Raw genomic sequence first — 15,196 nt, forward strand, 5'->3', positions numbered from 1 at the left:
AGCCCTGCGTGGCTGATGAAGGAAGAGTCCCCAAGAACAGCAGACCACCCCCTTCCTGCTTTTGCAGGGAGCTTTCCGGACAAGAAAGGGGACAGAAGGCTTTGGGGGAGGAGGTTTCAGCGTTTTCAATCCCTTCACCTTAGGGCTGATATGAGTCTCGGATGGGGGAAGGCAGCTCCCAGTTTCTGGGGCTCACGGGATGTCGCCTCTCACAACGGTCCACCCGGGGTGTCGAGTCCCTGTAGGGAAATCAGACACTGCTGCACTCCCGGATCCCGGGCCTTGTAGTATATATCCATATATATATTTATGATTTCTAATTTTATTATAAAATAAAAGCAGAAATATTTCCCGAAGAACATTCACATGAGGGCATGACAGGGAGACGGCAAGTCCGCGGCTGGGGAGGCACACTCTGCCGGGAGCACTGTCGCCACAGTCCCGGGAGGAAGAGGAGAGAGCATGGCCTCACAGAGAGAAAGAGAGGCAAGTGCGCCGTGCGTGGTCCTTTCTCTTTCGCTTAAGTCGCTAGGCGCACAGCTGACACCTGCAGCCCCGCTGAACCCCGGGGAGGGCCTCTGGGGAAGGCCTGGTTCCTCTGCTCTCCCCCCTGCCGCGTCCACCCCTGAAAGTGAGGCCGGAGGACGCAAATCGGTGTCCAGAGGGGAGGAGGAAGGCTGAGGGGGTACAGACCCGAGGGCCAGGAGCGCAAGGGGCTGCCAGAGGAGAGACGGAAAAACAGAAATAGAGAAAAGGAAAAGTGGTGAGGGGTGACAAGCCAGAAATACAAAGGGTCGGGAAACCGGGGAAAGCAAGAAGGAGGGAGACAGGATAAGAGAGATGGAAGGGAAGGGCCTGGAAAAAAAGAGCAAGGGAGGCAAGGAGAGGGAAGGAACAGGAAAGAAGGGGTGAGAAGGTCGGGAGAGAGAGAGTGTGAGAACGGTGTATAATTTATTCCCTTCCCCGGTTCAAGGCCCGGTCCCAGGCCTCCGAGGGATCCCAGGAGCAACTTGTTGGAAGCCAATCCCGGACACAGACCAGACCAAGGCGCCGTCCACCCTGCCCGGGCCGGCGGTTCTGCTGGGCAGCGCGCGGGTCTCTCAGTACCTGGTGGGGCGCCCTCCCGACACCGCCTCTCGGGTCCCCAGCGCCACGCCGCGAAGGCCAGCGCGCGAGGCCGCGGGGCTCTAGGAGCCCAGGTCCACGAGGTTGGCCGACATGGGGTTGAGGATGGAGTCCTGCAGGCCGTGGTGGTGCTGCAGCGGGTCCGCGCCGCCTGCGCCCGGCACGGGCACGGGCACGGCGCTGGGGCCCGGAGGGTGGCCCAGGCTGTGCAGGGACGGCAGCCCGGGCGGCGGCGGCGGGCTGAGCAGCAGCGCGGGGCTGGACGACGAGTGGTCCGGCGTCCCCGACGGCGTCTTCTCGTCCTCCGAGCTGCCTAGCACCGACTTGCCGCTGCCGTTCAGCGACGCAGCCAGCGGGTTGTGGCTGTTGGAGTTGGAGTTTTCACTGTTCTCCCTGCAAGTGCAGGAGCAGAGCGGCCGGGTCAGCCGGGGAAACCGAGGCCGCCCCGCGCCGCCGCGTCCCCCGGAGCCGACCCCGCCGCTCGCCTCGGCGCCAGAGCCGCCCAGCGCTGCTTGCGGGGCTGTTTTCGGTTTCTACCATTTTCTCCGCCTGGCCTGGGGCTCTCCTTCTTTCTGCCAGTTCTCTTAATCGCTCAGTACAAGATTTCTCTCTCTTGCCCTTTTCTCTGTACCGTTTCTTGTTCTTAACCTCTTGAATAGCTTTCCAGTTCTGAGTACGTTCTGCTTGCCCCCCCACTACGCCCTGCGCTGAGTTTCTAACATTTCTTTCCCAGAGGAGAGCGGCTGGGGAGTGAGGCTCAGTGGAGTTGGGGAAGGGGGAGACAGAGAGGAAGGGAAGATGCCTGAGTTTTCAGATTCTTGGCTCCTGGAGCCACGGTTGTGGTTGCGGGGAGAAGTGGGGCCAGGGCAGTGAGGGTCCCTAGATCCTAGGCTGCCGGCCTCATGTGAAGTTAGGGATCTCACAGGTCTGCACTTCTCGTTGCTTTTTTTCCACTTAAGGGAAAACTTCTAATTGGGGTTCAGGTTCCTGGAGCTAAGATCCAAACTGGCAGGTCTTGGGAGGGTTCTCCTTGCTGGGCCGAAGGGCAAGGCCCTAAGGTGGTAGCACTCCCTTACCGTGGTGGCACGGTGCAAACCGCAGCTGGGAGTCTGGAGGCTGTAGGGGCTTGGAGGGCAGCCCTTGGGAGAAGAATGGAGGGGATGGCTAATCCCGGCCTAGAGTTTTCCAACATACAGAAACTGAGAGATTCGGCAGCCCTCACCTGGGGCCTGGCCTGAGAACCAAGTTCTTCAGGAGTCTGGATGCATGCCAGGCTGGGTAGAAGGGGACCCCAGCAGGGAGAACTCACCTCCTGCTCAGCCTTTGCCTGTCGGCCCCAACCAGATTTGGAGATTTGAAACCTTGGGTAGATTGTTTCTTCACTGGCTTCCCAAGACCTTTCCTTTCTGTTTTCCTGGAAGGGAACTTCCTACATGGCTGGCAGCTGAGACCTTACAACTGCAGATACCCCAACCTCATTGTCTGGGAGGCCAGGGTCGGCCTGAAGCTCCCCTTCCTCTTCCAGAGATCTGGTTCCACTGTTCAGCAATCCCACCCCACCCCCTCGCCCTAATCATTTACTCTGGGCTGCACATGCCCCATATCACCAACCCCAGGTGTCTTGTTTGGCTGTTACACTTAGGCTGGATTTCTTTCCCACCATCGGGTTTTCTCCCATTTCCCTCTTTATATTTGGGGTTCAGGGGGGCCACAGACTGGCAGCCACAAGGGCCTAATGGTTCTGTTAGGCTAGTTCAGGAAGTCCTGGTTTCCTTGAGGACAAGCAACTCCCAGCCCTTCTGTTGCTCTCAGCTCATCCCAGACCTACCGATCCACTCCCTAAAGACAGTGGGGCCTTAGGGGAGAAGAGTTGAGGGGGCCTGGCAGGCCAGGGAAGGGCTGCTGGTCCAGAAGGCAGGAAAAGGGGCATGTGTTTCTCTTTTGCTCTCCTACAGCTGACACTTCCTCTCGGCCTTGCTCCTCTTGGTCCTTTCTATGCAAGATATAAGACTCTCCAAGATATAAGACTCTCCCTATCAACTTCCATATCCAGACAAGGAAGATTCTTGCCAAGGCCCCTCCACGTCCAGATCACACCAGGAAACTATCAGTCTCAATCCTGACCCCAATCACACTTTGGCTGAGGGCTGTTTAAGGCGAACAGGAAGTGCCGGGCAGTGCCCGTGAATTCCCACAAGCAGCCCGAAATCTGCACCCCAGCTAGTCCTGACTGGAGACCCCTCTGTCGTGCCTAAGACTGTCACACCCTGCCTGCTGTGCCCCCTTTGCACAGGATCCAGCCACTGTCTTGCTTTTGCCCCAAAGTTCGAGGCTTCTCCACTTTGTTCCCAAGCGACCGGGGAGTTAGTTGACAACTTCCCCGACCGCTTTGCCCGCTTTAGACAAATTTCTGACCTCCTGGTCTCCCACAAGACCTGAGCGCCGGCGGGGTCAGCCGAGGCTGCAGCTGGGGGCCGGGGCAGGGCCGGGGCACCCGGCGTAGGCCTCCCCCGGGGTCCGTGCACACGTCCTGCGACCCCTCCCTCCCTGGAGCCCCGGGGAGGGGAGCTGGCGCCGCAGTTTTACTTACTCGTACCTTTCTTTGGCCTCGGCTGCCCGGTCGCGCTGCCGCCGGTTCTTGAACCAGTTGCTGACCTGCGTGGTGGTGAGGCCCGTGGCCTCGGCCAGCTCGCGCTTCTCGCGCGGGGAGGGGTAGGGGTTGTGCGCGTACCACTCGCGCAGCACGCTGCGACTCTTCTCCTTGAAGCAGTAGCTGGTCTCCTCGCCGTCCCAGATGGAGCGCGGCAGCGGAAACTTGCGGCGCACGCGGTACTTGCCCACGGCGCCCAGGGGCCGGCCGCGCAGCTTCTCCGCCTCGATGTAGTGCGCCTTGAGCCACAGCTGCTGCAGCTTGGCGTGGTTGTGCGGCGAGAACTGGTGGCTCTCCAGGATCTTGTAGAGCTCGCGGAAGTTGCCGCGGTGGAAGGCCACCACCGCCTTGGCCTTGAGCACGCTCTCATTCTTGTGGAGGTGCTCGCAGGCGGGCAGCGACCACAGGAAGCGGCCCAGCCGCTCGATGTTGCCGCCCTGCTGCAGCACCTCGCACACGCACGCCACTTGCTCCTGCGTGAAGCCGAAGGTGGGCAGCATGGACATGGTGCCGGCTGCGCCCCCGCCCGCCCGCGCGCGCCCTCACCGCGCTGCGCCGTCCGGCATGGGCGCCTCCCCGCCGGGTCGTCCGGGCCGAGGGGCGGGCGGGGCGGCCCCCCTGGCCCCGCGCTGTCTCCCGGCGAGCCCCGAGTCACGGCAGCCTGTGCCCGCGCCGGCCGCGCCGCCCGCGCTCCTCCGCGCCCCCGCCGCCTGCGCGCCTGGCCTGCGCCCTCGTCCAAGCCCGGGGGCCGCCCGGGGCGCCGCTCCGCATGCTCCGCGCCCGCCCGCCGCTCCCTCGCCCGCTTCTCGCTCGCTCTCCCTCCCGTCTAGCTCGCTCGCTGCTTTTTTAATAATATTATTCTAAGCGGGCATGAGGCGCGGCGGCCCGCGCCCTGATTGGTCTGGTTATCTGACCCGGGGCCTGCCCGCGCCAGACAATAGTCGGAGTCAAATTATTCGCCATGGAGACGCTGTCAGTCACTGGTAACCCGAGCCCCGGCGGGTCGGGCGGCTCCCCCCGGCCGGCTCCGCTGACAGATCGCCGGGCTCCGCGCACAGCGGAGGGCGGCCCGAGATGGGAGCGGGAGGCGCTCCAAGAACCCGGGAGGCGGAGAGGACCGGGCAGGGGCCGGCGGCGGCGGTGATTGACGGGGCGGACGCCCAAAGAGCAAGGGAGGGGATGGACAAGGAGCCGGGGGGGTGGGGGGGGGGCGGAGTGGATCCGCGCGGAGAAGAAAAGGGGAGGATCGAAGTGGGGAGGGAAGAGGGGAGAGGAGAAGGCGGGGAACTGTTTAAGGGGGTGCTGGGAGGAAGAGGAGGGAGAGGGGTGGCGGGTACCCCGAGGGGTTAGAAACTTAGAGCAGCTTTCGCGTGGGTGCCCTACCCCCACTCCGGCTCTTCGGCGCCCCGCCGGGCGCGCAGTTTTGGGGATAAATTCTGCCCAGGAGACGGCCAGCAGGATGGGAGAGTTTGGACGTGCTTGGGCGCCTCTCAAAGATTTGGCTTTTCCTGCTGGCAGTGCCCCGCCCCCACCCCAGGAACTCCGGACCTGGGCGGTCTTCGAGGGAAAGGGGGAGGGAGTAGGAGAAAGAAGTGGAGAAGATTTGGCAGTGGCCGCAGGCGGACGCCTGAGAATCGGCTTCTTGGAGGATCCCGCCTTTCCTCTCTCCTAACCCGGCCGGCTGCCCCGAGGTCGGTACCGCCCCAGCTCCGCGCCGGGCGCTCTTCGCCGGGCGGGGACTCACACTTAACCCCACGGGTCCCGCGGCCCGGGAAGCACCAGGCGCTCCCGTGGGGCCTCTGCGGAACTCGACTCCTGTGTCCCACGGGGAGGCGAGAGCGGAGTCTAGGAAGCTCGTGGTGCTTCCCCCGTGGGTGGTCCTGGAGGACAGAGTGGGAGCAGGACGCATCCCGCCCTTTGGCCCCTGAGCCCGGACCGGGCTCCGGGCACCTCCAGCCTGGGAACCAGCTCACTGAACTCCGGAATAAGGGGATCCTCGGGTTTTTTTTTTTTGTGTCCTTCTAAGGGAAGGAAACGTGGAAACACGTGGTGCTGGTTCTCTGGGAGGAGGGCATGGGGAGTCGGTGGAAGATCTGGGGGTAGAATCAGGGGCGGAGGGGGCGTGTTGCTGCTGTTTGTAAGGTTTTGAAAAGCCCGGGGCTTTGCTTCTTCTCGGACTGGTCCTTTCCACTTCCGTTTCCCTTCTTTGCTCTGAGCTGTTGGAGGCTGGAGTCAACCCTGCTCCCTGCTCCAGGACCCAAGCCAGCAACAGAGCCTGGGCTCTGCCCTCAGCTTAGAAGTGTGGAACCTGTGTCTAGGCCGCGTTTATTTTTCTCCCCCACTCTTTTAAATGTTCTCTGGAGGTTGTGCTAGGAGCACTGGATGGGCATCCAGAACCTTGGGTTCAAGTTTTTGCTTTGCTTGATGTCTATGAGAAAAGCTTGTGTTTATTTCTCTAAGTGTTTATTTCCCTAGCAAGGTTTCCAAAAGTCTCCCCCGGCTCTAGCATTCTAGAAGTCCTCTGGGGGAGTTGCAGGCATGAAAGAGTGGAACCCTGGGACTCACTCTAAAACTTGCTTTTGGAGGCCTCCTCCATGTGCATTGAGACCAGGGCTGTCAAATAGGTTCCATGCCAGTGCCAGGGACAGCTCCCTGTAGAAATCCAGGTGGCATCTGCAGAGTCTGTGTCTGTTGGCTGGGAGGAGCCCTGTGGCATCCTGGCCACTCTATCCAAAGTCCTGTGTGCTGCTGCCCAGGGTTCACACCATAGTCTTACAGGACTCTGGGAGACATATGGGAAATGTTTATCTCTGGCTGCACTAATGTGTAGAGTCCACCTTGCTGACTCCCCCCCCCCAAAAAATGGGCAACCTACTCTTTCCAAGATGTCATCTTCAGCCACATGGTTAATGACCGCAGGCAGGTCCCAGTTCTCACCATGGCCATCTTACATCTTGACAAGGTCAGGCTGGGCTCTGGGGAAGCACCATGGTCTGGTGTCAGTGAGTGGGACTGGGCAGTAGCTTCCTGGTATAAGACTGGGCCAGTTTATGATCTGCTCCACCTCACTTTCTCCCACTATTAGATGATGCTTATGTGATCTTTTGTGTCCCTGTTGATTCTGGGCTGGGGTGGGTCTGAGAATCCCAACCTTGAAAAAGCATGTAACTTTTGCAACCTCAGCCACAGCTCCCACCATGAATATACCCCTCCCTGTGTTCTTGGAGCTTCAAGATTGAACTTCCCCCAGAATTGTGTCTTATCCTGCTCAGCTAAGGCACATTTTCTGGAACTTCAGACTCGCTGTTCTTTCCAGCTTTGCCCTTTCTGGGGCCCTGGCTGCCAAGCCCGAGAGTCACCCCTGCCAAGAGAACAGCCGTGGACCTGGATAATATCGTGTGTGCCATGTGAAAAATCATCACAGAGCAAGCCCAGAAAACCTGGAATGCCATTACCCAATGTATGGGTGTGTGTGCATATGCCACCAACTCTCTCCTCCCTCCCATATTTGTAGGAAACTGGCTCTAGCAGGTCTGGGCTAGACCCTCTTGCCAGCAGGGACAGCTGAGTGCCTGCCCAGGTTCCAGTGCTCAGAGCAGCTGCAGGAGAAGCCACGGTTCTAACCCACCCTTATCTACCCAATCCCATATCCCTTCTTTCCCTAAGACATGCTGGGGAGGCCTGCGCTTGCCATTTCATCAAGCACAAATAGGAGAAGCTCCATGACTGGGAAGGAGAAAACTTTTGCAGATAGGTGGAAATTTGGGACTCACTGAACTGTCTCCTCTCACCTCCAAGGTGTGCTGGAAGTCCTCTGGGATCAGACTTTCTGGAAGGCAGCAGCACAGGTGGATGAGCGTGCTCCAGGGAGCTCACATTGACAGAGTATTTTTGCCCCAGACTCTTGGTCAGGGACAGTCTGGGGCTGCTGGGCAGGAAGCACCCCAGAGAAAGGCCTCCACAGATGGCCCCCTCGTTGCCCACCCTAGGGCGAGCACATTGCCCACTAGCAGAACCTTTGGGGAAGGGAGAAAGCAGCCCCCCAGCCCCTCAAGTGCTTCCCTGCCCTTGGGTTGAGAACATTTCAGAAAGAAGGGGGTGATCTAAGGAGGGGCTGCTTGCAGGCTGTTTCCAAGGCCCTCAGCAGAGGAGGGGGCGGGAGGTGGGGGATTCGGTGGGCCAAAACAGAAGACCAGAAACTTAAATACAACAACAACAACAACAACAACAACAAAACCTTTATTTTTTCCAGGCTTTGAAGGCTGCAGAAATGCCCTGGGCCGCCCAGGACCCTGGTGCGGTCCCCCTGGTGCGGACCCCCTAGGCCCTCGGCGCAGCTCGCAGCTCGCAGCGGGCTGGGTTCTGGGGCGCCGCCGTCGGGGGCGCGGGCGGTGGGGGCAGCGGGCGCGGCGGTCTCCGAGCGGTGTTTCCCGCAGGCCCCTCGCTGCCCCCGGCCTCCCGCTCCCGCTCCCGCTCCCGCTCCCGCTCCCGCTCCCGCTCCCGCCTGGCCGGCGCGTTTCGATGCAAGCGGGCCAGCGGCGCGGGGCGGGCGTGCGCCGAGGCTCGAGGGCTTCCTGCCGCCCGGCCCCGCGGACCAGGGGGCTCTCTGCAGATCCCTGCACCCCACAGTTTTCTGTGTTGCCCAGCGTTTGGGCGCTGTCGAGGCGCAGGCATTCCGCTCGCCTGGAGCTCCGCTTCTCGAAGGGTCCCCGCCGCCCCCCAAGCGCGGGCAAGCTGCGGGCCCTGGGCTCGGGCGGCGGCCTCCGAGGCGGGGCGCGGGGGGTGGAGGTGGGGCGGCGCCGGGGGGGGGGGGGGCTGCGCCGGGGTCGCACGTGCCTGGCCCTGTAGCGCGCCCCCAAGGCCGGGAGTAGCAGGTAGCAGGGCCCCCCTCTCGGGGCCTTTAGCTCCCGACCCACGGGGCGGCCTAGAAGGCCCTCCGGAGACAACGGTTTGGGGGCCGCGGGCTCACAGGGGTTCTCGTTCCAACGAAAACATCTAGAACTAGAGCTCCGGGCCCGTTTGGAGGCCGGCAAACCGGCGAGCGGCCCGAGGGGGCGCGGGGACCCGGGGCCCGGGCGCCGCCCGCCCTCCGACGACGCTCGGCCTGGCTCCGGCCGTGTGTCCCCGCCCGCGGTCACGATCGGGGCTCGGGGCGCGGGGCTGCAGCCCCCCCGGAGCCGCAGGGGGCTCCGGGCGCCGTCGCGGGGAGGCGTTGGGGCTCGGACGCGGCCGGCGGGGCATCGCGGCCAGGCGGCCTGGTTCTCGGCTCTGCGCCCGGGAGGCCGCCCAGGTCCGCCACCAGGCTCTTGTTTTTGTTTTTCGTTTTGCTTTTTTTCCTTCCGCGTGGGCCGCAGAGGGCCTTTGCGTCCCTAACTAAGCCCGCCTGCGGCCGGGTGTGCCCGCGGGAGCCCCCAAGCGGCGGGTGGTTGGGTGGGCGCGCGGTGCCCCCAGGCCTCCAGCGGAGGGGGAGAGGGCGCCGCGAGGCCCCGGTGGTTCCGCGGGACCCCCCGGCCCCGGCACCAGCCCGGCTGGCGGAGAGGCCGCTCGAGCGGGGCGCGTCCGAGGCGCCTTCCCTCCGAGGCGCGCTGGGTGGCCCGGGTCGGATCGCAGGATCCTTGGGGAACAGACACCGGCTTTTCACCCTCGCATCTCCACCACCGCCTCCCCCCTCCCCGAGGATCTGGATCTGCCTTGCACACAGTGGGTGCCCAGGAAATGTTTGAGGGGATGCCAGAGTGGCCAGCGGGATTTGACTGGCAGGAGCAACTGCAAAGGAAGCTTCCTCTCCTCTTCTCCCGTTCTTCCCTCCCAGCCCTCCTCTTCTTTGCAGGGGGAAGTCTCGGAGAGTTGGGGCGGCTTCCTCCGACCAGAAGCACCGGGCGCTGGAGTCTCCGAGGGGCCCTGTAGAAACTGCAGACTGAACGCGCTGCGCTTAGAAATTCTTTCTAACTGCCTGTAGCGTTCCCGGGTTCCCATGGGTTGCAGGAAGGAAAGTTTTCTAAGTAGAGCTAGTCTAATTTTTCTGGGGCTGCTGTCTTTAGTTGCATTTCCTTAGTTACTTTACAAAAAATCCTCTGTAGGCAACGTGTAGATCAGGTTTCCTATAAGAAGTGACTTTTTTTTTTTTTTTTTTTTTTTCTTCTTCTTCTTCTTTCCATTACCTGTGAGAAATTCTATCCGGGAGTAGGGATTCCTAGCTTGGCACTTCTCTCTCCTGCAGTATCTATTTTTATTAGCATTAATTACAATGCATCAGTCCCACTCATCAGTGATACCCCCTCCTCCTGGCTGGTGACTGTTCTTGGCTCTCCCAATTTGGGTAGCAGCTGGGCAAGAGGGCATTCTCACCCAGCCTTTGAAAGCAGCCATGCAAGGGGTTTCCACCAAATTTTGCATTTTTTCAAGGGAAGCTGGAAAAAGCCAGATTGTTCTTAACTTGGAAATCCAATACTTTATTTTGTTGTCTCTGTGAATTAAGGCTAAGATCCAGGGGCTGTTTCTTATAGAAGAATGTCTGCTAATTAATTTATGCACAGTGCTGTGAAAACGCTCTATAACAAAGCAGGTAGAAACAAGATACAGCCCTGCTGGGGAGGGCACATACCTTAGGAAAACCTGTGCAGGAGGCTGCTGCCGAGGTACCAGGTCAATGTCAACCTCAAATAGATGTCCTCTGGTAGCACTGTGGCATGGGGTTTGTGATGACAGGTGTGGTTGGCTCTCTGGCAGTTACCATCTTCGTTCTGGTAGAGTTGCGCTGTTAGTAAATGCTCAATTTGGAGACCCTAGTGTGGGTTGAACAGAGGGTATGGACTTTGTCATCAGGCAGGCCTGGGTCCTTGGTTCAGACCAACCACTTCAGTAACTGACTCAGTCTTGGAGCCTATTTTGCTCATTTGGAAAATGATAATAATGACCCAGTGCTTGGTGCACCATAAGCATTCAACAATTTCTTGTTGAATTGACTACAGTTGCATTTGGGACTAGGGATGAAGTGTATGCAACATCTGGTTCACAATAGGTGCTCAATAATTAAGGCTATTGTTATCGGGATGTGACGGGGTAGTGTATTTGCATAATTGCATACAGTTAATGTTATTTCAGAAAGCACCGGACTTAAGTGTCAAAAGGCAGATTTAATTTCCGTGACAGATAGTATCAGGCCTTTATCTTATGGCCAGACCTGGGCTAGGCACTCTGGGAAATGCTTAGATATGTGGCTAGAGGTTCTGGAGCTGTTGGTAATGCCCGAACTTGCACACAAGAGACTACCTTGGTCTCTCTAGCTCACTGTCCACAGCAGCCTTGGATGAGTGTGGGGTTTGGAGTCAGGCTATCTGACTAAACCCTGCCTCTGCTGCTTAGTGACAGTGTGACCAACGGTAAATCACTTAATCTTATGGAGTCAGTTTGCCAGTCTAGGGAGAATAAAAAGTTGGCGTAACAAACACCTTGCTCCCAGGCTTTGGGGAAAAGGAAATGAACTAATGTGTGTGAAAAGCCTGGGTCCCCGTTTGGAGATGAATAGGAGAGCTTCAGCTGCCATAATGTTTTGCATTAGCTTATGGTGTTTCCAGGATTTTGGTCTCATTAAGACAATTCTCAGAAATCAAAAGACAGCTGCATACAAGTGTGACATAGCATGTTCCTAGGGGGTTGAGACCAAGGCTGCTTCTTCTGTTGTGTTTGCTCTCACAAAGCAGAACTCATGCTGAAAGCTCCATGGGCATGTGTGGATTGTGTGTTGTGACCTGGAGTAAGCCCCCACCCCCAACTCCTTCCTCATTAGTCCCCTGTACCCTGAGATAGAGTCTGTTATGGGTTAAAATTAAAAATAGCTTCCACTAATAGAGGATCTTCTATGCACAAAGCAGTACCAGAAATTTATGGTGGGTACCGTAATCCTATAAAATGGGGATTATCAGCATTTACAGAGGAGGAGACAGGCTCAGAGGCCAAGCAACTTGACCAAGGCCATACAGCTGGTAAAGAGCCTATGAAGTTGCAGGCCTTGATGCCAAAACCCATACTATAAAACATGGGGCTTACTGCCCTTAGTTCCTCTATGATAGCAAAATAATAGGGTAATAATAATAGGAAGCATTTGCTGAATGCATATTATGTGCCAGGCACTGTGGTATTTCACATAATCTCAAAGCATGCCCATGAGTGGGTATAACTCTATAGCTCCATTTTACAGGTGGTCACACTGAGGCTCAGAGAAATTAAGTACAAGTCCAGCAGCTATGGAAAACCTGAGTTCTTTCATCCGGGTCATTTGGCTGTGATCCACTTCACTGGGGCAGCCTTTCACCACAATTTCACCTGGGGGCTGAAATCCAGGCTCTGGGGTCTGTGGCCTTTGGTCTTTGTTAGCTTCTGCTGGGCGGAAGCCCACTGTGACCAGGGCAAGCTGTACAACAGCAGCCTCAGTCCCAAGCCGGTGAAGTCTGGACGTACTCATGGTCCCATTATACCTGGGGTGATCTTGTGGGACTCAGAGAATAAAGTATCTTAATCAAGGTATTTTGAGGTACAAACCACAGAAATCCACTCAGACTCACAGGAGAAGCCAAAGAACAAGTTTATTATAAGGATTTGGGGTAGCACATGGATTCAAGGGCAGGGAATACCATTGTCCTTAACAAGGGGTGGAACCAGAAACTGGGCAATAGTTAGAAATCAAGGCTTTTCCTCCCTCCTGGTGGCAGAGCGGTCTCTCCTCTGCTCCTCTCTGAGCATCCTTGTTTTCTCTCTCAGGAGCAGTCTTCCCTGGTGCTGCTTCTTTAATACTTCTCTAGTTTTCCATGGAGCCCCTGCTTCAGCCACTCCGGAGGCACTCTACAATACATCTGCTCCTGTTTGGAATTCAGGGGAGAGAGAGAAGGAGGAGGAGGGGAGAGAGAGGAAGAGGGAGAAAGAGAGATGGAGGGAAGGAGGGGAAGGAAAAGAGGGAGAGGGAGAGGAAGAGGGAGGGGGGGAGGGAGAGAGGGAAGTGGTGGAGAGGGAGAGAGAGATGGGCGGGAGAGAGGGAAAAAGTGGGGAGAGAGTGGGAATCTTAGAGTGCAATCCGTGATGGTGGGTGGGTGGGAAGGACTCTATGGCCCGCTGCCCAATCTGCAGGGACCGTGAGCCCAGACTCGCAGACATGAGGTGAAGGGTGGGCTGCTGTTCTAGACTGCTATGGAGTATAGAATTCTAGTGCCCAGTACATAAGAAGTGTTAAAAAAATATTTGTTCCTTTGCTTCCCTTTTTTCTCGACTCCCCAGTGTGCTGCTTTTTCCAGTCCTTCTATCAAGAATCATCCAGAGCCACTGATTTAGAGCACAGATATGATTGTGCCACTCCGTTTAAATTCCTCTAATGGCACCTATTAACCTCAGGATGAAATTTCGACTCCTTAGCATGGTTTCTGAGGCCCTTTGTCATCAGACTTTGTGTGTGTATTCAGCTCACCTCGCCACACTGCGCACTTCTTACTCAAGGCTTCAGCCATCCCGAGTGGTTTCCATGGACTCTTCCACTCCTGTGGTGCATATCCATCACCACCCACTTATTCCTTTATGGGAGAAGCCTAAGTCGCTGCCTCATTGACCCTGGGCTTGGCCACATGACAAGCTTGACTAATGAAATGTGAGTGGATGAACAGAAGCTTTTAGAGACACTGCAAATTGCCACCGGGACTCTTTCTTCTTTTGCCCTCATCTCCCAGACAGGTGCTGCTCCAGCTTGTGTTACAGGATGAAAAAGAAGATGGAGTGGAGCCCCAACTTCAGGCAGAGTCACAGGTGGCCTGCAGCCTACATTCAATATGAGTGAGAAATAATGTGCATGGTTGTGAACCGCTGAGGTTTGGGGGTTGTTTGTCACCGCAGCAGAGTTAAGGGATATGTTTCCCTCCCTCAAATCTCTGGATGTGCTATTCCCTCTCCCTGGAAACCTCTCCCTTATTCCCAAACCCCTTCTTTTTCAGGACTCAGATGAGATGTTACTTTCTTTGGAAAACTGTCCTGACGCTCTTCCTCCCCCAGGTTGGGTCTGTGGCCCTGTGCCAGTCCCCATGTCACCTTCCTATTCTCATCTCCCCTATTACACCGTTTTATGGTTACGATAACCTCTTGATTTTTGTACCCGGCTTCACCATCAGTCTATGAGCTTCTGGAAGGCAGGGACTGGATCCTCTGGTTCAGCTAGCACATGGTAAGTTCTTAAAAAGGATTTGTTGACAAGGGATGAAGTTAGTAGTCTCCCTTGGTGTGTGGCAGTTTTGATTTTCTGAAGATCCATCCCATATACTCTTCTTTTAATATGTCTTCGATATTCTCCTTGTAGAGGTGTGTGTGTGTGTGTGTGTGTGTGTGTGTGTGTGTGTGTGTGAAGGAGATGGTAGTCGATGTTTCTTCCCCTTAAATCTGGGCAGGCCTGTTATACTGGCAGAGGTGACACAGTATGACTTCTGAGGCAGGTCGGGAAAGGCAATACAGCTTTCGCCTAGTTCTCTTGGGACACTAGCTCTTGGAACCAGTCACCAAGCTGTAAGGAAGCACTGTTGAAAGGCCCTTGTGGAAAAGAACTGAGCTCTCCCCACCCCTGCCCTGCCCCAGATCTGGCTAAGCTCCAAGCAGCAACCGGCGCTCCTTTGCCAGCATGTCAGTGCACCATCTTGAAAGCGGACCTTCCAGCTCTAGTCAAATTGCCCCAGCTGATACACAAAGAGCAGAGATGAGCCGTCCCTGCCCAGCCCTGTCCCTGTTGCAGATTCTTGAGTAAAATAAATGATCGCTGTTGTTTAAGCCACTGAGTTTTGGAGTGATTGCTACACAGCAACTGATACTGAGGACACTTGGCTTTCCTCTTAGCAATCCGATTTTCTCTTGAATCTCATTTCCTCCCAAACCCCAGCCTCTCCGCCTTGGCCCTTAATACTAGCCCTCTCACATTGTGGGGGCGGGGGGGACACTGTGCCTCTGGCTGGGGTAACTCTGATAGATCTTGGCCTCTGGAACTCTGAGCTGCCCTCTATGTGGCCTGGGATAGTACTTTCCCCAATTCCTGCCCTCCTAGAGTAGAGCTCCTGGGCATACATGCTAGTGGGGAATCCATCCTAAGTGCCCCAGTCCCCAATTGGACACCAGATATCACCTACATGCTGTCCATCTTGGGTCAGGACCCAGCTGGGGGCAGTTCCCCACCCTTAAGGGAGCTCCATTCTTTTCCCTGGTCCATGCAACTGTGGCTCAAGCCTTCCTTGGTGCTGCCTCAATTAGGACAATATTTCACATTCTTTTTCTGCAGATGGATTCATATTAACAGCTGGCACATGAGGTTAGTGTGAAGACTAAATGTAACTCTACCCATGAACCATTTGGTAAACTTTCAATATTGTTATAAGTTTGTTCAGCCAGAATTAATGTTGCCTA

The 15,196-nt window shown here is 56.9% G+C and overlaps 1 protein-coding gene and 1 long non-coding RNA gene across 3 annotated transcripts; one reads left to right on the forward strand and one right to left on the reverse strand.

Moving 5' to 3' along the window:
• Positions 1-302: 302 nt before the first annotated feature.
• Positions 303-4,332, reverse strand: SIX2 (SIX homeobox 2). Of its 2 annotated transcripts, none has more exons than XM_038549539.1 (2): positions 3,722-4,332; positions 303-1,518 (listed from the first exon to the last, which is right to left on the reverse strand). In XM_038549539.1, the coding sequence occupies exons 1-2, from the start codon at positions 4,279-4,281 to the stop codon at positions 1,188-1,190; spliced, it is 891 nt and encodes a 296-aa protein (XP_038405467.1). In that variant the 5' UTR covers positions 4,282-4,332; the 3' UTR covers positions 303-1,187. The 2 variants fall into 2 exon arrangements, with proteins under 2 accessions (XP_038405467.1, XP_038405466.1); XM_038549538.1 differs by having other exon boundaries at positions 3,716-4,332.
• A 729-nt stretch (positions 4,333-5,061) lies between these two features.
• On the forward strand, positions 5,062-14,571 carry LOC119876731. The gene is made up of 2 exons (XR_005365829.1): positions 5,062-5,466; positions 13,046-14,571. It is a non-coding gene; the product is annotated as an uncharacterized LOC119876731 (long non-coding RNA).
• Positions 14,572-15,196: the final 625 nt, after the last annotated feature.

The sequence above is a fragment of the Canis lupus genome, chromosome 10, assembly GCF_011100685.1.
Source record: "Canis lupus familiaris isolate Mischka breed German Shepherd chromosome 10, alternate assembly UU_Cfam_GSD_1.0, whole genome shotgun sequence".
NCBI lineage: Eukaryota > Metazoa > Chordata > Mammalia > Carnivora > Canidae > Canis > Canis lupus.